Source organism: Perca fluviatilis, chromosome 7, assembly GCF_010015445.1.
Source record: "Perca fluviatilis chromosome 7, GENO_Pfluv_1.0, whole genome shotgun sequence".
NCBI classification, from domain to species: Eukaryota; Metazoa; Chordata; class Actinopteri; order Perciformes; family Percidae; genus Perca; species Perca fluviatilis.
In genome coordinates, this window is record NC_053118.1 from 17,484,965 (window position 1) to 17,505,766 (window position 20,802).

Below are 20,802 nucleotides of genomic sequence, written 5' to 3' on the forward strand. Positions count from 1 at the left end.
CTAGCCGAGTGGCTCTAGCACTATTCCTCTGCTGCAGTCAGGTGTTCAGTCCTGATTGCATGATGCATCTCTGACTATATTTGTGGGCAAAAAATGACACAGAGCCATCTTATCTGTTGCTAATAGAACAGCTCATTGGGTCTCCTATGCCCCCATATAGGGTAAATGTAAAGCAATCAGTCCTCATTAACAAAATGCAACACTCTGCTTCCATGTATTTTATTTTGTTCATTCATTTGAGATACTATGTTTTCTTTGAGGAATATATAATAACCTTTGTTGCAAACAAAGTAAAGAATAAAATTATTGAACATATCTGTATTCTCTTGTTTTTGTTCTTTAAATGGTAACACTAATGATGAATTGTCCTTTTAGTGTAACCGTTACACAACATATACAGCTGTACTGACACCTACACATTACTAACTAGGCTGGGAAGATATACTGTAGGTGAGGCTAAGGTATGAACTCTGATATCCTGCTCATTCATCAGTGTCTGCTCTACTTCCTGCTTTTGCTGACCGTTGGGCAACACATATGAGGACAGTACATCACAAGCATGAGTAGTAGGGAGAATCTCATGCCCCATATACTGTAGAGTAATGAGAAAACTAGCAATTTGTAGATGTTTGAATAATGTCGATATAAACAGCACATTCAACATTATAAAGTAGCAATTTATACTGTAAAATAGCATAAAATGTCTATCTTTCCTGTTTTATCTGTCTCTATTTTACCTTAACGCGCATCATGGAGTATTATCCCTGTACATTGCACATATTCTATATATTGTGAGGTTTTGCACATCATATGTTGCACATTCTGCAATAAACTGTACAGCTTGCTCATTCTAAAACAGTTATATTGTACATATTTGTTACAGTATTTCTTTAGTATTTTTTAGTATCTTTTTTCACATTTTTATTTTAAGTTTCTATTTATGTTCTTGACTGTTGCCTTTATTTTTGTAATTATCATTCTCATACAACAAGCTGGCCTAATAAGAAATACTTGAAGACTAAATACAATTTACAAAAGAAAAAAAAGAAAAAATAATATTTTTGTTTTGGTAGAAACTTTGACGACTGGAACCCCGCAGTACTTCTTAAACCGGATTAAATCACGGTAAGCAAACACAGTCGACGCACAAATACAAATGAACGGTGTTGCGTAATGACCGACAGTCGGTTGGTTGGTTCACGACTGCGCGCTTCCGCTCCCACGTCGCCTGGCGCCTGTACGTCACTGTCATCTCATGTCACTCCAGGCTGTGATGGCGGAGGTGGACGAAACCGACATAATTATGAACTACCACGGAGATTTCTTAAAAAGCGACAGAAAAAACAGTCGCTACCCGTACTGCATTGTCTGGACACCTATTCCAATTTTATCGTAAGAAGCTAACACATGTCGTGTTTCTTGCTAGCTTAGCTAGCGTGTAATGTTACAGCAGGTTGTTATTTTGCTAACGTCAGATAAAATGATCGAAGCAGTTGTAGGCTATGTTAGCTGCTGACTGTCATGTATTTCCTTTTAGTAAATGACTGCATTGAATGTACTCTATTGTATGTATTCTGATACTCAATCAACGTATCGATGTAGGTAATGTTGTCTTCTGGGTGCATCCTGCAGGTGGGTGTTCCCCTTCATTGGTCACATGGGTATATGCACCTCTGCTGGAATCATACGAGATTTTGCAGGCTCCTACTTTGTCTCGGTAAATATTACCTTAATTCCTTTTACTCAAAATACATGTATTTTTCAGCTAGAAAAGGTAGTTTCACCTCAGTTTACTTCATTGTAATGGCTTGAATTGTTAATAAATGGGAGTTGCAAGCAGAGCTAAATTCCACAATAACTTCAACAAGCATAAATTCATTTGTATGATTCATTAAATTGTTTAAAATTTGACTTATCTTTTTCAGGAAGACAACATGGGCTTTGGTAGACCAACCAAGTAAGTTCATTAATCAAAATAATGTGTTTTAATAGTATTTCAGACTTAATCATACACATTTAATTGCAATATTTGATGCCTTGATAATGTTTTTATATTTTTCTTATTTGTATTGTGTGAGTGTGTATATGAAAGTTAGTATTGTTTTAGAGGCTGCACAAGCAAATTTCGTTGTATGGTTCTGCTGCACAATGACAATTAAAGTATATTTTATTCTTAAATGAATACATTAATTGCTAACTAAAATTGTAGGTATTGGAAGCTTGATGTGGATAAAGTGTGTGGCAATGGTGCTGCTACATGGGACAAAGCAGTGAATGACGCATCTGAGGAATACAAATGCAGGCCGGTAAGACGATGTTTAGGATTTTTGTTAAACATATTTCCACATTGTAATTCATATAGTAATAACTACTTTTTCTGTTTTGTTGAAGCACAATCTGTGCTTAGATAACTGCCATTCCCACGTCGCCATGGCCCTCAACCTTATGCACTACGACAACAGCACATCTTGGAACATGCTGAAACTCTGTGTGCTGTCTTTTGTTCGTGGGAAACATGTGAGGTAAATATTTTAGCCTCATTAGGGCCATTTGTGTTACCATGAAAAAAACATGGTAAGACACAGAAACATATACTGTAGAACCAACCACACTTCCAGGTTAGCATCTTGGGTTAATACAATAAAGATAGAGGGATCTTCTTTTCCCATTATGACTTAAATTAGCATGCAGTGCACCACATTGGGCAGTAATATTTGAACACCATGTCATTTATAAAGCAACAATTACTTTTGTTAACATTTATCAGACACTATTTGGGTTAAATGTCTTTGTCGAGGACACTTGTACGTGGACAGAAGCAGCCTGGGATTGAACTACCAACCCTGATGGTTAATCCACACTGTGATCTAGTTACAGCTGAAAACATGTCTGTTTGTGCTGTTTGCTACATCACATGGGATAATTCAGATCAAATCAATTTTATTTATATTGCCCAAAATCACAAATTTGCCTCAAACTGCTTAACAATCTGTACAACCTTCAATCCTTAGAGCCCAGGATGGATAGGGACATTTTAATGGGAAAAAAGATACAGGCGGGATTATTTATCCAGGACAGACAGACACGCAGTAGTTGTCGTATGCACTGAGAAGACAGAAGAGGCAGTAGTAGCATCACATGTTAGCAGTGGGAAAATATGGTTGCTAACAGTTGTGGGCTTAACACAACTGAAACATGTTCATAACTAACGTGTACACAGTCTTTTTAAATTGCTTTGCTGCTAGACGCTTGTGAGCATTAGGAGACATATAGCCCAGAGAACCCCCGTTGTTATTCTCCGCTGACCGACATAGAGACACCACAGTTTGTGCTGCCTCTGCACATACGCTTCCACGGCACAGGAGTCTTTTAAACAGGAAGGGAGTCGTGTAATTCATCACTGACGGCAGCGCTCCACTCTGTGTCACCACGGAAGGTCACCTGCGCCGGCTGGGTGGAAAGGACAGTAGGAACCACGCTGGGCCGGGGTGTGTTCAGGAGGAGGGAGAGAGGGGCTGTGGGCCTCTGGGACACAGCACACCTCGCGCGTCTGTCTAAAATACACAAGCGAGGGTGTTTTACCCTCTCTGCCACACGCACTCTATATATCCAGGTGTTAAAGACTACTCTAACACACATTACCCTCTCTGTATCCTTCAGTTTCGCAGCTTTCCTCAAGACCTGGCTGCCGTTTTTCATGCTGTGCGGAGTCCTCGGCACGTTCATCCTAACATTCAACCTACATTAGTGGAGCGAGCAGTCCAACGGGATGACTCACAGACTCATGCTTATGCTTTACACATTGTCATTGGCTGTTGACGTGAATGACGGTGGTGTGTTTTGACGGGACGTTTGTTTGTACAAAGAATTCCACATGAGGGATTTCATTGTATGTTAGTGATCTAGTTTCTAGAAGGGTGTTTATGGGCAAAGCCTAGCTGTTTATGTGTAGTTTTGAAATCAATATTATGTTTTAACGGTAAAGATCTTTTTTTTTCCAAAATATTTATGATTTAGTAAGGTGAGTAAGCTACGGTGTCTTCAAAATTCACCTTTACTTTTTTTCACACAGTGGGCTCTGTGTTTTGCTCGTATTATAAGAGTGTTGCACCACAGTTGGAGCAATACTGTTGAATCCAGAGATGTACTTTTTCATGAATGGCAGTGATGAATGTGTTTCCGGACTGGCTAATGTACATTTCAGTGATGAATCACTACAAAAATGGATCACGTAATCTTAATGCTGAAAGTATTCATCAATTATTTGTCTAAGAGATATGAGCCGCTACCAAAGATAAAAATTATCTAGGACCCACGTGGGGAAAAAAAGTGGTATTGTGCTGTAAAAAAATGCCCTCCTCCCTTTTTAATCCTCTTTCCTCTTTTATATAAAGACAATGTGTAAGGTGTTTACTTTAACGTGAGTGTATTCTTTGCTTCTCTCCAGACAAAATGCTTTGTAACGGTTCATCCTCATGCTGGAATGTTACATAAAATTATCTTTATTTTATTGATTTGTTTTCTTATGCTAAGAGTGTTCTTTATTACTGTATCTTTCTATCAGTTTGATATTTCTGTTTCTGTAACTGTTTCTGTTGGATGTGCTGTATACAAAGCCTTTTAAGTCTCCCCTGGCAGACTGTGGTGTAGGTCACTGGCTGTCGATGCCCTAACCGTCCTCTGTACCTTTAAGGGAACGACATACCTTTTTCATCCACCAGATTCTGCTGATATGAACTACCATCAACCTTTATATCCAGAGTGGAGCACATGAGGAGGGGCTGATGCTGGAGCACACTTTGCCGCCTCTGCAGCATTTGATTAGTTAGTAGAACAAAAGCTGTGTTTAGAATTTGATTCGTTAATTTTACGTGTAATTAAGTTGTTCCTGCTTTTAATTCAATTCATATTTTTTTTAAATCTTTATTTTTAATTGAATATAATTTAGAGATGTGTGCTTTTGCAGTCCGTGTGTTTTTGGGAATCATTCTCTGTGCACCGTACCAGTGCTTGGAGTGTCCTTTTGGCTGTGAGTGTTTTGCCGTCACTCGCACAGTAAAATGTGTTTCTAAGGATTTGCTCACGGTGCCTCAAAGTATTCCAGGATATGCAAAGACTGTCATCATCACAGGGAATAATATACACCGGATTGGACCACATTCCTTTACAGAGCTGGAGAATGTCACCAACATCGTTTTAAGCAATAATAGGTGAGAATGTCAGTGTTTATTTATTTTTGTTTTATTCATGTATATTGAGCCATATTTGGATAATATGACTACCTTTCTTGAAGTGTATCAAATAAATAATGTTAATAATGTGGTTTGTATTGCTTTACTTTGACAGTTTTTTTTTGTTTTTTTTAGATGTGAGTTGTCTCCAAGCATGAAAATAATACAAAATGTCTCAGGACAAATGTTACAGTGTTAGTCATCTTCACAGGATTACAGAGATGTCATCTGACAGCTTCTCTGCTCTCATCAACCTGCGCTTTCTGGACCTCAGTGAGAACCAGCTGGCCCTCATCCATCCACAAGCTCTCAGCATACCCGGCAGTCCCCTTCAGGAGCTCAACCTCAGCCGCTCGCTGCACAATTTCACCGCCCTGACAGACCTTACCACGGCTCTGCGCTGGGGTGGCCTCAGTGGGCTCCTCTGCCTCGACCTCTCTGGGAACCAGCTCACCCTGCTGCCCCCAGGGATGTTCTCCCACCTTCCCGACCTGCAGCAGCTCCTCCTCGCCAACAACTCTCTGATGGCTGTCTACAGTGGAACCTTCTCTGGTATGAGCCATCTGGAGATGCTGGACCTTACACACAATGCCTTCATGACATTCAGTGCTGATGCTCTACAAGAGCTGAAGAAGCTCGGGAACATCCGGATCCTTCTTGGAGACAACCCTTACACCTGCTCCTGTGAGATCAGAAACTTTGTGGCCTGGCTGAATGAATCAAGAGCTCAGGTAGATGTGGATGCTGTAAGGTGTGCCTCACCAAGAGGGTTCAGTGACACCTGGCTGAGAGGACTCGGTGACCATGCCCTCGGATGCGTTGTTCCAGTACAAGCAGAGGTGACTGACCTCACCCTGCAGACATCCTATGTCTTCCTAGGGCTGGTGCTGGGGTTTGTGGGCATGGTCTTTCTCTTTGTTCTCTACCTGAATCGCAAAGGTATGAAGAAGTGGATCATTGAAATGAGAGATGCGTGTCAGGACGTTCTGGAGGGATATCACTACAGATATGAGATTGACTCAGACCCTCGGCTGGGGCACATCTCTGCAAATAACGGAGGCAGCATGGCACAAGGGCATTTAGGATTAGCTCTGTCACAGCAGCTGCAAAGTGACACCTGTATTGTGCAGCTTCCTACAGACACACAGGTTAAACAGCTGACAACCTCTTCACCTGTGAAGCTATGATCTTTTAATGAAGCTAGAATAATTTAAAGCAGATGTAGATGTGAGATGCTACTAGATTTACAATTCATGTTTTTGAGCTTCCTGTACATACTGCAGTTATTACTTTTAAATCTTACAAAGTGCTTTCGTGTTTTCGAGGCACTTGTATCTGTATATTTACCTTAATGTTGTGTGTTTATTATACATTTTATAAAAACAATACAAAGGCTACATTGAAAGCATACTCTCATTTTCTGTCAACTTAGTTTTTTGGTATTAGTATCATGATTTTAAATATCTTAACATACTGCAAAAGACCAGAAAAATAAATGATATAGATGGTAGCTCAATGGCATGACAAATGTACAGTATATTGACTTAAGAAACTGTAATCCATAGACACCCAGTAAATTGTATAAGTACTACGATTAATCCTTGAAGTTCAGTTAATCTTTGTTGTGGTAGAATTCATAATGTGACCTGTATTCCAATATTAAAAGGAATAGATATTCAATCTACTGTATGATATGAAATAGTATTTGCATTAATTATAAATAAAATAAACTTTTGATGTACTTAATTTTTTTGTGCCCCTGTTTTATTATGACTGCAGTGAAACCATGCTACACAGACTCATTTTTCTCCAGGTGAGGTGGCCCTACTATTTCAGTTCAAAGAGTGGGTGATTAAGTGTTTCCATAGAGGAAAAATAGGGCAGAATGAAAGATATTGCTTGGTAAAACACCTGCTGGCTCTGCAGCTGTGCACCTCTGTGTGCATGTCAGACCTACCGTGTGGGTGTGTGTGTGTCTGTGTGTGTTCACAGCATGTGTGTGCATATATGAAAAAGGCCATTTGTCACAATGTAAAGTGAAGAATTTCACCATCAGTTATGTTGCATCACATGGTACTCAATTACAATCTGACAAAAGATCTTAAGTTTCCCTTTTTTTATCAGATTTGCAACCATTTTCTTTTTCTTTTCCATCTTTTTCTTTTGTTTTTTATTCACTGGTCCTCTTTTTGTTTTCTTTTATTGTCCTTCCCTCCTCTTTCCTTCTTCAGTGCTCTTATATCCGCCCTAACATGACGTCACGACTCACCTGTGGGTGGGTGTAGGATCTGGGATTAGCTGTAGCCACAGTTAATAGCCAAACATTGGAAACACAAGACTAACACGAGACTAAGTTTTCCCCAAAAAAAAGGAGACGACGCGAGTGAGCCGAGTTGCGTTGTTCGGTTGAGGCATCCGACTTCAGGTTGGCAAAGTTTGGTGTTTCTTGGAAGTCACCTGGAAATCTGTGGGCGGTCAAAATCTGTCTTTCTTTCTCTGTTTGAAGCGCTAGCAGAAGTTTTCTCTGTGAGACTTCCGCGGTTTGCTCGCCGAACAAGTTATCTGGGATAAAAGACAACCACAAGCGTTTCCTCTTATGCGGTAAGTGAACGTTGTATAAGTCAACTTAAAAACGGTTAAATGTTGAATGAGTTTGGTCTGAACTGTTTTTCTGCACATGTAGAACAAACATGCTCCAAGAGCGCGACGAAATGGGTCAAATTATTATCAGGCCAGCAATCAATGCACTCCGTTTTATTTACATTCTCAGAATTTCCGGGAGGTTGCTCTACTGGCAGCTAGTGTTAACAACGTAACTCTTTAATTCAGGCTACTTTAATATGTCATGGTGCGTTTAATGCTGCGAGCATGTGATGCAACACAAGAGGAGGTATACACCTGGTTATTATTTCTAAACATGCTTCTTCCACACCAGGTCCCAGGTATTCTGAGCCATGCCTGGCCACAGCACAGGGGCTCCCCAGGCGTCCTGCCACCACAAACACCACAGCTCCAGAGCAGGAAAGTACAGAGCGGCTCGGACTATATCCAAGGAGAGCACGGCCAGTCAAGACTCCTACAAGGATCCTCGTGGGGAGCATCTACATGAGCACCACGCTGACCACTTACGGTACTCAGAATGCAAGAATGGTCGCAGCAGAGGCCACCCGCGTAATGGCACGGGTCGGGGCTCTGAGACTATAGGATTTATTCCTGGCTCCGCAGACAGTACGCCTACCAGCAGACGTGCCTGTGGCTCCTGCGCCTCCATGGGTTGGAGTGGCTGTAAGGCTCTTATCTGCTGTGTTCTGACCTGTGGATTTTATGGCAGCCGAGAGCCCTGCCTGCCTGTTAATGAGAGCTCCACAGACCATCCTCCTAAAGCAGGCAGTGAGCCACACCCTCCTAATGGCATAGCTGTGACCAGCCCCACTTGTGGCATGCCTTTGGAGTCCAGCAAGTCTACCAAAGCCTCGAAGTTGACGAGTGACAGCTTCCGCTACCCAGATGTGCGCATCGCAGGTCAGACGGTAAGGTATACGGTTGCTGCCCCCAAACGAACCCGTACACCCGGCAAGGGGGAAAGCCAGCGGCCTATCAGCAACACCAGCCTGTTATCCCGTGAGGACTATGACTTAGATGACCTGGGTGACACAGGCACAGACATTGACTCTCTTATCACCAAGAAGCTGCTGGAGCTTTACGCCCTGCACCAGATTGACCAGCTGGCCAAGTGCACCTCTGACTCCTCTTTCTCCCGCAAGACCAACGAGATCAGCGAGCTCATTTACAGCATTGCTCAGGACTACAACCTGGAGGAGCAGGAGGCAGAGTGCAAGCTGGTGCACGGAGTCATCCGCATCAGCACGCGAAAGGGCAAGAGAAACAAGAGCCATCCGTCTACCGGACAGCGTACTAATGGGAGGAGTGATGGGACTCTCCCTGACAGTGGCAACGAGACCATGACCAACACTTTCATGAGCAGTGACTGTAAGAATGTTATGCGACAATTACCATTAACGTTTACTGCTGTATTAATAATAAGAAGAATAAGAAGAAGAATAAGATACATCATGACAACTTTTTTCACCACCATCTGGCTGCAACATACCAAATATACCAATCATCTGACCTGTTTTCCCTGAAAGACTCAGTATCTGTTGGCACGCTGTTTTTGTTTGGCTCATAGTTTTTAAGCCCTAATACAGCAGGCAATGACCTCACAATAATTGGTTAATCTGAGACAAGTTGATACAGGTACACGCTGTCTCGTTAAACATATTGCACAATAGCCGAGATGACCGGATTAGTTCTATAATGAGAGTGCATTAATGTCTGCCAGTCTGTTGAAGCTCCTTGTCTACCTTGCGCTCATTTTGTCTTTTCATCCACCTCCACAGTTCCAGAGGTGAAAGTGTCGGAGCAAACGCCGTCAGATGAGCTGGCGAGGAAAATGAGACATTACAGCGGGAGAAGTGAGTACATTGTGGGATACATTTACAGTAGGTCTTCCTTTTGGGTTGATGTAAATGCACGTGAGAGGAATTAAGAGTTGCATTAGATAGATGACTAGAATCAGTCAGCACCAGAGTGTACAAGCGTGTGAGTAGTGGTTAGATATATTGCACATTTTATTAATAATTGTACACATTGTGCTGATGGAGATACTGTCTTCATTTGTCCTGGTCATTGAGGTATAATTATACTACCCCGGTGAATCAGTGTGTGGGGCTCAGGTCTTTCCAGTCCATTGTACCTGCTGCAGCTGCAGGCATTTTCTCACATCCTCTCTACCTTCCAGTAAAATACCACTCTTTAACCAGTGAAAGCCCCACATTCCTGCCCTTTTCTTTGCATATTACAATCCCTCGCTCATTAGCTGCCTCCTCCCCCTCATCTGCCACCTTACACCCATCTATCAATCTGCCTCATTCTCCCCTCCAGCTCAGCGGTCATTCTACACCACCTGCCAGAGCAGCAGATCGAGTACCATTAAATATATGCCACATAATGTCCCATGGTTTATTAGGTAATTTTAGCGAACAACTTGGGTTACATATGGATTGTTGAGCAGCAGCCTCTTTTCTGATTTTGTTGTTCTGCGGAGAGCCAGTTAAAAGGACGGGGTGTCCTGTTGCATGTCTTTGAATGAGGGTACACCACATTGTGTGTCCACAACTTTCACTATGTGGCCTGTGAATGTGTCAGTGTCCCGGTTAAACTTTTGTGTCTCATTGGGTCAAATTAATGGAACTATATAAACCTATAAAGTATATTTTAAGATGTACATCAGTCTTAAAAAGGTTGCCCTTTAGACAACAGTTCTGTTGTTGCAGCTGCCAACTAAGAAATCTGTAATTCTACGCTTATAATGTGCGTCAAAGATGAAAAACAAATGTGATCGCTTCACAAATGTATTGTCATCACCTTATAACAGCACAGAATAAGACAGATAGCTGCACTAGCATCAAAAGAAGTATTCTAAATTCTGGAAACAATGTGATTTGTACTGAAAATAGGTTAAATGATTTCTTACTTATTTGTAGAAAATAAAATCTACTCAACAAAGCCCAGTAAACTACATACAAATCAGGGAATCTGAATTATTCTGTCAAATGTTGAGCTTTTAGTCTTCGTGTTGCAGTTTCCCAGTTTAACCCCGTTTCCTCAGGCTGTCTGCCCCCGCCAGCACATTCCTGTTTTACCTGTATGAGGTGTCATGCAAAAGCTCAATGTTTCACAACTAGCATACCACAGGCTAGGGCAAATCAAGAGGGCTTGTTCTATATCAAATCTAGCCTTCAGATTAAAAGTAAACTCAGACTTTTTTAGGATATCTTCCACTTACTTTTGTGCGTGAAAAATGGCTGAGTTTAAGTAAACTTTTTAATGCATCTGTGTGATTTATAGTTTCTCAGATTAAACATGTAACTTGCACTATTTTCCATAAGAGGGAGACAAAGTACATAGTATCATGCTTAGCATGTGTGGTCATAATAAAAACATTAAAGTGTGGGGGGGTACTTTCCTAACCATATTCCTCAGTTTGTCTATCTTTGTGTAAAGTGGTACATTTTTCACATGATTATGAAGCGATATGAAACACTGACCGTTAACTCAGGTTTCAACACAATCTGGTAAAACAAGAAGAACACAGTGTGCATGAATCAGATGTGGTTTCTTAGAAAGAGTTGTGTGTCCACAACTTTCATTATGTGGCCTGTGAATGTTTCAGTGTCCCGGTTAAACTTTTGTCTCTCACAATTACATTACATGTCATTTAGCTGACGCTTTTAGCCAAAGTAACTTACAATTGCTATATATGTCAGAGGTGGCACACCTCTGGAGCAAATATGGGTTAAGTGTCTTGCTCAGGGACATATTGTTTGATGTATCGTAGTGGGAATTGAACCCAGATCTCCCACACCAAAGGCATGTATCCTATCCACTGTGCCATCACCACCCCACATTTGTGCATGAAATGTGTTTTCAGTGCATTAAATAAAGTTCCTTCTCTCACAGCTTACTCCTCCAGCACCACCACGCCCTACCATGACACCGAAACGGACTCCTCAGGCGCTCCTCTTCTTCTCTGAAGGGGGACACAGACACACAAGTACCTGAACTGACAAGTGATGTAGCCAACTAGATGGACAATGTTACCCTCCTGCTGTCATTTTTGTTGTTGTTGCTGTTACTGAGTGGAGCACCTTTTACCCTGGGGTAGTGGAACTTCTGCTCTTAAGTGGTCTCGCTAATATTTGCTATTGGAGTGTCCTTTAAATTCATGGACCTTTTTTTTATTTTTTATATATATATATATATATATATATATATATATATATATATATATATATATATATATATATATATATATATATATATATATATATATATATATATATATATATATATATCTCTCCAGCAAATGACCCACGGAGGAAACAATTCTTTTTTTTTTTTTACACAGGGAAAGCCAATGCCGTTTTTTTTGTGTATTTCTATGCCGTGTTTCAAGTTGTTTTCAGAAAATAAAACATGACTACACTCCATACAATCTTAGCAGTCAGGCCAGAGGATAGAGACTAATGGTAGAACGTAACCGTTCTCATTCTTGTCTGTGATTGTTTATGCAAGCCATTGTGCATGTACCGTATCTAATGTATGTATGCATGGGCTTATTAACTCCTGCCAGTTAGACTCCTCGAAAGCATGTTTTTACCTGAAAGCTGCATTGTTAAGCCATATTTTGATGTACATATTTTTATGTCAATGTTACTGTGGTTCTTTTTAACCATGTGTGGCATCTGGCCACAGTTCTTTTTTTATTCACAGATCAGTCTTGTTTTTAACTAAATAAAAATCTCCATGCTTGTTTATGCCTTTTCATGTGCATGCAAGAAAATATCTTTATGGTGTTTAAGTAATCTATTTCTCATTTTAACTTACAGAAAATGGGTAATAATGCTTGATGCTGGCAGAGCTTTGTGCCAACCTTTTTGTTCTCTCCAGACAAGCCAATATAATCTATTCATGCAGCTCCATGTGTTTTGTAGTTATTTTCTCTGATATATCAACAAGTCTGTCCTTCACAAGGTTTTCTAATGCTGTGTTTTTAGCCTGCTTTCTTCTTTATCTCTTTGGATTATTGTTGTCAAGCTCATCTCCCTGAGGTCACTGTGTTGTACCAGGCAGACTTTTTCCGCCCTCTGCAAAAGAAAGAACTCGTTTGGCTGGTTCTGACAAAAAGGAAATAGAATCCTTGGCTTTGTCTTTGTCATGTATTGCAAAGGGAAGAAGCAGTGCACAAAATCAGTCTTATCCTGAACATTGGGTCAAATTAATGGAACTATATAAACTTATAATGTATATTTTAAGATGTACATCAGTCTTAAAAAGTTTGCCCTTTAGACAACCGTTCTGTTGTTGCAGCTGCCAACTAAGAAATCTGTAATTCTACGCTTATAATGTGCATCAAAGATGAAAAACAAATGTGAGCTCTTCACAAATGTATTGTCATCACCTTATAACAGCACAGAATAAGACAGATAGCTGCACTAGCATCAAAAGAAGTATTCTAAATTCTGGAAACAATGTGATTTGTACTGAAAATAGGTTAAATGATTTCTTACTTATTTGTAGAAAAAAATCTACTTTTAATTTTAAAATAGTAAAACAGTAAGACAGTAAGTAAAAAAAATAAATAAAAAACAGTTTAACCCTGTTTCCTCAGGCTGTCTGCCCCCGCCAGCACATTCCTGTTTTACCTGTATGAGGTGTCATGCAAAAGCTCAATGTTTCACAACTAGCATACCACAGGCTAGGGCAAATCAAGAGGGCTTGTTCTATATCAAATCTAGCCTTCAGATTAAAAGTAAACTCAGACTTTTTTAGGATACTTGATTTCTTCCACTTTTGTGTATGAAAAATGGCTCAGTTTAAGTTAACTTTTTAATGTGTCAGTGTTGATTATAGTTTCTCAGATTAAACATGTAACTTGCACTGTTTTCCATAAGAGGGAGACAAAGTACATAGTGTCATGCTTAGCATGTGTGGTCATAATAAAAACATTAAAGGGGGGGGGTTCTTTCTTTCTAACCATATTCCTCAGATTGTCTATCTTTGTGTAAAGTGGTAAATTTTTCACATGATTATGAAGCGATATGAAACACTGACAGTTAACTTACACAATCTGGTGAAACAAGAAGAACACAGTGTGCATGAATCAGATGTAGTTTCTTAGAAAGAGTTGTGTGCAATACTACGATGACTCGACAGACTGATGTCTTACTGGGTTAAAATGGGTTCGACTCTGACCTGCGGCCCTTTGCTGCATGTCATTCCCCCTCTCTCTCCCCTTTCATGTCTTCGGCTGTCCTGTCAAATGAAGGCCTAAAAATGCCCAAAAATAAACAGTGTTTGCCTTAAATTTTGAAGTTGCCTCAAAATTAGAGGAAGAAACTCACATTTATGTATGCATTATTGAAGCTACACTACATATTCAGCTATTGAAAGAACTTTTGAAACCTATAATCACCAATATTTTTAGTGTTTTGAGATACCTCTTGATTCAGTTTGTACACATTTCCAGAGAATTCACTCTGACACATTTGCTATCTTTGGAAACCCTGGCGTCTTGACAAGAATTTTAAATAATGGGGCTTGAGCAATACTTGGCTGCACAATGTGTTAGTAATAATGGACCTGTCTGGGGCGACCTTTAGCTCACCCAGGTACAGTAGAGCACCCCTTTGCTGCCTATCATCCCCTCTCTCTCCTCACATTCCTGTCATCTATAGAGGCAATAAAAGCACTAAAAAAAAAGATGGACCTGTCAAATGTAGGAATGAGTGTCTGTTAGGTAATACCTGGTACATAAAAATTGTGGCTTACTGTGAGTCTTTTTAAAAGATTGAGACAACTTTACTATTACGTTCATGTACAAAAATATATTTATTTGAAATGTTCTGTCTTATTTGCAGCATTGAAGCAAACAGAAAAGATCTCCAACATAAGCTACAACTGTGGGTACAGGCTGTCTTTATGTGGAAATTCAAATCTTTCCACTTCAGCGGATAAAAGATTTTCAGACGAGCCTAAAGTGACCTGAGCTTCAGTGTAAATATAAGTAACTCATAGTGTTCACCAATTCACATTCTTTTTGTTGGCTATCGCAAGAGCAGTCCACTGTCAGGAATTCCCTCATCTCATGAGGACACACTGCTTGGGTTGGTCAACAAAAAGGTCTGCATCACCACCATTAAAAACATTGGATTCAACTTTCTCCAGGACAGTTACATGAAGTCCTCCTAGCCTGTACTATCTGCAGAAGAGCATGTCAACCAACAGCTCCAGCAGATCCGCCTGGCCTATCACGGGCCGGAAGAAGAGTTCAGTGATGAGGCTGGGTGTGATGCTCTGCAGCATGGAGGCTGTGAGGAGGATTCGAGCAAAGCGCTCCTGGTGCCCTGGGTGAAGGAGCTGGACCACCTCGCTGAGGGCATGCTGAGCCTCCTGTTGCAAGCCTTCAACAAACAGAGCTGCCTTTAAATCTGGGACATCTGTTGAATTTAAAGACAAGAAATTAGATACTGTATGATGCAGTTTTTGCAGTGTTCTTTCAGCAGTGATTCAAAATTTACTCCTGAGAGTTAAGTGTTTTTATTTATTTATGACAGACAACATCAGATAAATCCATACCTGGATTAAATAGTGTGGTCCCTTTGAGATATGCATATTCCTTTGGACTCAAATCCAAACTCCAAAACTTTTTGAGGCAGGACTTGAGTTTGCTGGCACCGGCCATGGTGGGCTGCTCCCTCTCCATCTCAGGGCTCTGCTGACGATTTAGGAGAATCTTTTTCAGCATGCTGTCCGCAGGTGTGTCCATCACCTCAAAGTCCACATGCTCCTGGGCCAGACCCAAGATGAAGAGCGGTGCCCAGCAGCTTTTAAGAAGTGCAAACTGGTCATTTGATGGCATCTGGTTAAACGCAGGTAAGTTCTTCATGAAATGGACAGTTTTAACCAGAACTGCTGACGTTTCTTTGCAGATCTCAGATGGCCTTTTCAAGCATACTGTCCGTCGCAGCTCACAGGTGCATCCATGAGTTATGGAATTGTAGTTGAAGCAGTTTTGGCTTGGTTTGCTGTTATCCATTTGGCTCAGGATGTTGTAGAGGATAGGATTCGAAAGCCTGTCGCTGTTAGCTGCACAGTGGCACCCGTTATCCATTTTTAAAGGTTGTAGAGATCTATATAGTTAAATGTAAGAGACCTCTCACAGTATGGGCTCTGCAGGAGCTTGCGAATACTGCTGCTGCTTCCTCCAGTGTCCCCGTATTTATGAGGCCAACCCACCCATCTAAGTGGACCTTGACTTGTCAATACACTCTCTGTGAAAAACAACCATGAGCTCTGCCAGGTGACTGATGGAATAACCCTGGGAAACCGATAAGCTTTTCTCAATGAAAAGGAGCTGGAGGAGTAACGCCTTGATATCAAGAGGGTTGGGCCTTATCTCGTAGCTGGTGTCATTAACCCAGGCAGTACCAAGCTACCAAGGACTGCTGAGGTTATCAGCCCCACACCGTGTCCCTACACCTGGAGAACTAGAAAGGAACGAAAGTAGATCAGGGTCATTGACCTATAAGTTAAATCCATGAGGTGTAGCAACTACATTTATCTCATTGTAATCCTGGAACAGGAATGGGATTTTTTTTAACCTAATTTGGTGGTATAAAACTGCCCAACCAATGATTTTAGAAATGCTACTGATACTAACATAATTGAAGATTTTACCTGATTTACAATAAAAAATAATGCATCAAGGTTATTACAATTTATGCTGAAGGGGACATGAGTGTGTGTCCCAAATTTAATGTCAGTTCACCCAATAGTGTTTGAGACATTTCACAAAAAAACACAACCTCATTGTGGTACTAAAATAAATGTCAGTGGATCCCAAAAATTAGTAGGATTTATCCTCTGGGGAACATGAGTGTCTGTACAAAATCTCATGGAATCCATCCAATAGTTGTTGGGATATTTCCGACTGGACCAAAGTGGTAGAAAAACGTATGTACAGTATGTACTATAAAAACTAAAGTAAAAATGGAGTGGCTGGCTGGCTGATAAACAGATTGACATCACTGAAGATTGTCCGTTTAGTTATAAAAACCCAGTGCTTTGGCAGGTCCTCAGTTGCGTTTATGTTATATTTCTCACAGTGAGACAGATAGAGCTGTTTTTATTCTGAAACAATAAAAGTTGGCCAAGAAAATTTAAGGAAGTCCAGTTTATGGCATCTGTAACAGGCGGTACAATGTTCCACTTGGCATTTAAATGTGTTTACCCTAATTTTCCCCGTGCCTGGCACAGAGGCTGGAGACTGATAAGCTAATTGCTTTATTGTTGTCACAAATAAACAAACTTCTCATTTTCAATGACAGGATCCTATGGATAATTAACCAACTAACAATGTTCACCACATTATATAGTGATAGCAAGGTAACATACACTAGTCTACTGGTCAAAAGTTTTAGAACACCCCAATTTTTCTAGTTTTTTATTGAAATTTTGGCAGTTCAAGTCCAATGAATAGCTTGAAATGGTACAAAGGTTAAGTGGTGAACTGCCTGAGGTTAAAAAAAAGTAAGGTTACCCAAAACTGAAAAATAATGTACATTTCAGAATTTTACAAAAAGGCCTTTTTCAGGGAACAAGAAATGGGTAAACAACGTAGCTGTTCTGCACCAATGGAGGTTGATCAAGCTTTGAAAGTTGGTGCTACCAATTACCACAGGTGTTCCAACTTGTCTGGATTACTTCAACCCCTCTGTTTGTATAAAAGTATTGTTGGAACACACTGTGGTACCATACCCTCGTGAGCATTATATGAACAGTATTGTACTGCAGAAAGTAGTGTGTTGCCATAAAAATGGCGGGAAAAAGGCAATTAACAATGGAAGAGAGACAGACCATCATAACACTTAAGAATGTTGATCTTTCCTACAGAGAGATTGCAAAGAAAGTCAAGGTGTCAGTGAGTACAGTATTCTTCACCATCAAAAGGCACTTAGAAACTGGGGGAAACTCTGACAGGAAGAGGTCTGGCAGACCCAAAGCCACAACAGAATCAGAAGACAAGTTTCTGAGAGTCAACAGCTTGCGTGATAGGCGGCTCACAGGAAAACAGCTTCAAGCACAGCTTAATAGTGGTCGTAATAAGCAAGTCTCAGTTTCAACTGTAAAGAGAAGACTTCAAGCTGCAGGTTTGATAGGTTGAGTTGCAGCAAGAAAGCCATTGCTAAGATGTCAGAATAAGAAAAAGAGATTTGCCATTGTCAATGGACTACTCAAGACTGGAAGAAGGTGCTATGGACTGATGAATCAAAATTTGAAATCTTCGGTTCATCACGCAGGATTTTTGTATGCCGTCGATCAGGAGAAAGGATGGTTTCTCAGTGTGTGACATCAACTATCAGACATGGAGGAGGAAGCATGATGGTCTGGGGCTGTTTTGCTGGATCCAGGGTCTGTGATTTGTACGGAGTGAAAGGCACCCTGAACCAAAACGGCTACCACAGCATTTTGCAGCACCATGCAGTACCCTCTGGTATGCGCCTAGTTGGTCAGGGGTTCATCCTACAGCAAGATAATGACCCAAAACATAAGTCCAAGCTATGCCAGAACTAGGCCTACCTTAGGAAAAAAAAACAAGATGGTAAGCTTAAAAACATGGAGTAGCCAGCACAGTCACCAGACTTAAACCCCATTGAGCTGGTTTGAGATGAACTGGACAGAAAAGTGAAAGCAAAGCAACCTATAAGTGCCACACATTTATGGGAACTTCTGCAACAGAGTTGGGAAGAACTTTCTGAAGAATATTTGATTTCCATTGTAGAAAGAATGCCACAAGTGTGTTCAGCTGTTATATCTGCTAAAAGGAACTACTTTGATGAGTCAAAAATGTAGAATACATTTTGGTTTATAAATTGATTCCATGATTTTTTTTTTACTTAAATTGTTCATTTGTTCTATTATTTCATTTCAGAGTACAATAAGACATTGAACTGCATGAATTTCAATAAAAACCTGGAAAAATTGGCGTGTTCTAAAACTTTTGACCAGTAGTGTATATGTGATGTCATATGTATATATTATGCTCTTTACTTCTGTGGGGACACCTTGCTGCACAAGCCAAGAAGCATGAAACCATCATCATGGAAGTTCTAGAGGAAGATCTGAACCACAGAGCACTGTGGTGCCAAGGTCAGTTGATACAGTGAATGACTGCAATATAAAGATTACAAGCCAGACACTACTGGCAGCACCAGTCACCGAGTGTTTGTTTTCCTTCATCAGTCTCTTTACTCATCCCTTCAAAGAATACTCCATAGGTTTCATAGCCTCATTTTCACAAGGAGTGATCTCATTGTGATATACTACAGCGATTATTCATGTGAGGCGTGACATGTCTAAATCATAATGGGCCTCTCAGCTTCGAATACATGATGAAACACATTATGTTATCTTGGAGAATGTGATCCTTTCAGCAATGTGACCTGTAATGCACTCAGAAAGCCCTCAGCCTGCTTCATGGAGCAGCCTGACAGTTGTAAATGCTTGCGATAAGGCTCGTGTTTATAGAGGTTAGGAGCAGGCAGAGACGGACACGGAGGACAGACTCTTATCTCCTCCAAGACAGTAAAAATAAAATGGCCTTCATATTCTTCTATAAGTGGAATAACTGCTGTATTCCGAGATCAAGCAAGTGAAACAGTCTGATGAAACATGATGTAAGGCCGGCTCATAAAGAATGTCCAAGCCTTTTTTTTTTTAACTAAAATACAAAAATGTGTAAAGACACTTGACTGTAAGCATTAACAAGTTAAGACTGTAATAACAAATAATAGGACAGCTATTTTGAAAGAGAATTGTGTCAACATATCCACCGAACACAGTTTGATTTTCTGGTAAGGTCTTGCCATTAATTTTAACTTTTGCTTTTCCTCTGGCTTTAGTTTTCCCAGGTCATTGAACTCAGTGCGTGATGAACACCGTGTCTGGACCATGACAACTGACCTTGACCTACTGCTAATACAGCAGAGGTTCATCTGCCAAGGTCATTACCCCAAAGGTGACGGCTATTCTTACACCGTGGCGGTCATTTCAATCCTCAGGAAAAATTATTTATCCTGGAATTTGAAATTGAGTGAATTCACTTCACATGTATACATGCAGTTCTTTCTTTTCTCTTCCCTCTCACTATGAAAATAATATAAACTTAGCACAAAAAGTAAGGAAATTTGTGTTTGGTAATATTTCTCAGTGGTAACAAAGCTTTTTGGCAATAGGCCTACATCTTATGGAAAGCCTGTTTAGCTCCCTTTCAAATGGTGCCCCATTTGTAAGGAACATGCATTTGTGGGATGAGCAGCAGTGCTGAGTGCTATGTGCAGAGGCGGAGTGGCAATCGGGAGAGTAGGGACTTTTCTCGGTGGGCCGGATCAGTGGCATAGCCCTGGTCGGCTTATAACGTAGGCCTATAACACCTCTTTTTTTCCTCGTCGCGTTTGAAAGTCTATCGGTAATGTTAACAGACAGTGTGTGAGTCTAATAATGGAAAGCCAAAAAAGAAAAGGGAAAGGTGGTGCTGAGAAGCAGAGGCAACGTCAGCCCCCTAATGTATGAATTAATGTACATCATTGAGGTGAATAATTGTCATATGCACATTTAAGGAGGTTTCTTCCCCAACAAAAGACACAAAAGAGGAGGGAGGAGTAAATTATGCCTAGGCTACATGTGTGCTGACTCAGATGTAATTAGAAAAGTCGATCTACAGGAAAATAAATTGAAAGACACAGAATGTCTGAGAGCCTTAATGCAATATATTCCATTATGTTTTAATATTTTTAATTATCCCCCATGTAGAAATAGGTTCCACAAAAATTCACCTGAATGCAGGAAATTAAGTGTTTAATGCCCCGCATCATTAGTCGCCACACATATCTGGAAACAAAACCTTGGCCTTTGGGTTGCCAGGCCAGTTATGATTAGGCCAAATGTT

General features: G+C 40.5%; 4 protein-coding genes and 1 long non-coding RNA gene across 7 annotated transcripts; 4 read left to right on the forward strand and 1 right to left on the reverse strand.

Moving 5' to 3' along the window:
* The first annotated feature begins 1,201 nt into the window (after positions 1-1,201).
* Positions 1,202-4,510, forward strand: LOC120562051 (transmembrane protein 222-like). The gene is made up of 6 exons (XM_039805492.1): positions 1,202-1,392; positions 1,633-1,717; positions 1,926-1,957; positions 2,210-2,306; positions 2,392-2,522; positions 3,661-4,510. The coding sequence occupies exons 1-6, from the start codon at positions 1,256-1,258 to the stop codon at positions 3,746-3,748; spliced, it is 570 nt and encodes a 189-aa protein (XP_039661426.1). The 5' UTR covers positions 1,202-1,255; the 3' UTR covers positions 3,749-4,510.
* A 121-nt stretch (positions 4,511-4,631) lies between these two features.
* LOC120562050 (trophoblast glycoprotein-like) lies at positions 4,632-6,977 on the forward strand. 2 transcript variants are annotated; one of them, XM_039805489.1, is made up of 2 exons: positions 4,632-5,210; positions 5,443-6,583. In XM_039805489.1, exons 1-2 carry the CDS (start codon positions 4,951-4,953, stop codon positions 6,416-6,418), a joined length of 1,236 nt encoding a protein of 411 aa, XP_039661423.1. In that variant the 5' UTR covers positions 4,632-4,950; the 3' UTR covers positions 6,419-6,583. The 2 variants fall into 2 exon arrangements, with proteins under 2 accessions (XP_039661423.1, XP_039661425.1); XM_039805491.1 differs by having other exon boundaries at positions 5,111-5,210; positions 5,367-6,977.
* Positions 6,978-7,479: 502 nt separating this feature from the next.
* On the forward strand, positions 7,480-12,769 carry kdf1a (keratinocyte differentiation factor 1a). 2 transcript variants are annotated; one of them, XM_039805494.1, is made up of 5 exons: positions 7,480-7,656; positions 7,738-7,832; positions 8,167-9,221; positions 9,632-9,706; positions 11,754-12,769. In XM_039805494.1, exons 3-5 carry the CDS (start codon positions 8,186-8,188, stop codon positions 11,825-11,827), a joined length of 1,185 nt encoding a protein of 394 aa, XP_039661428.1. In that variant the 5' UTR covers positions 7,480-7,656; positions 7,738-7,832; positions 8,167-8,185; the 3' UTR covers positions 11,828-12,769. The 2 variants fall into 2 exon arrangements, with proteins under 2 accessions (XP_039661428.1, XP_039661427.1); XM_039805493.1 differs by having other exon boundaries at positions 7,480-7,832.
* Positions 12,770-13,480: 711 nt separating this feature from the next.
* nr0b2a (nuclear receptor subfamily 0, group B, member 2a) lies at positions 13,481-16,088 on the reverse strand. The gene is made up of 2 exons (XM_039805495.1): positions 15,432-16,088; positions 13,481-15,292 (listed from the first exon to the last, which is right to left on the reverse strand). The coding sequence occupies exons 1-2, from the start codon at positions 15,964-15,966 to the stop codon at positions 15,051-15,053; spliced, it is 777 nt and encodes a 258-aa protein (XP_039661429.1). The 5' UTR covers positions 15,967-16,088; the 3' UTR covers positions 13,481-15,050.
* Positions 15,625-19,957, forward strand: LOC120562054. Its single transcript, XR_005639682.1, has 3 exons — positions 15,625-15,728; positions 18,933-19,004; positions 19,757-19,957. It is a non-coding gene; the product is annotated as an uncharacterized LOC120562054 (long non-coding RNA).
* The last annotated feature ends 845 nt before the right edge of the window (positions 19,958-20,802 follow it).

Coding starts and splice junctions, on each gene's coding strand:
- LOC120562051 (XM_039805492.1), top strand. CDS start 1,256: ATGTCACTCCAGGCTGTGATGGCGGAGGTGGACGAAACCGACATAATT. Junction 1,393..1,632: donor ACACCTATTCCAATTTTATC/GTAAGAAGCTAA, acceptor TGCATCCTGCAG/GTGGGTGTTCCCCTTCATTG. Junction 2,307..2,391: donor AGGAATACAAATGCAGGCCG/GTAAGACGATGT, acceptor GTTTTGTTGAAG/CACAATCTGTGCTTAGATAA.
- LOC120562050 (XM_039805489.1), top strand. CDS start 4,951: ATGTGTGCTTTTGCAGTCCGTGTGTTTTTGGGAATCATTCTCTGTGCA. Junction 5,211..5,442: donor ATCGTTTTAAGCAATAATAG/GTGAGAATGTCA, acceptor TCATCTTCACAG/GATTACAGAGATGTCATCTG.
- kdf1a (XM_039805493.1), top strand. CDS start 8,186: ATGCCTGGCCACAGCACAGGGGCTCCCCAGGCGTCCTGCCACCACAAA. Junction 9,222..9,631: donor CACTTTCATGAGCAGTGACT/GTAAGAATGTTA, acceptor CCACCTCCACAG/TTCCAGAGGTGAAAGTGTCG. Junction 9,707..11,753: donor GAGACATTACAGCGGGAGAA/GTGAGTACATTG, acceptor CTTCTCTCACAG/CTTACTCCTCCAGCACCACC.
- nr0b2a (XM_039805495.1), bottom strand. CDS start 15,966: ATGGATAACGGGTGCCACTGTGCAGCTAACAGCGACAGGCTTTCGAAT. Junction 15,293..15,431: donor GACCACACTATTTAATCCAG/GTATGGATTTAT, acceptor TAAATTCAACAG/ATGTCCCAGATTTAAAGGCA.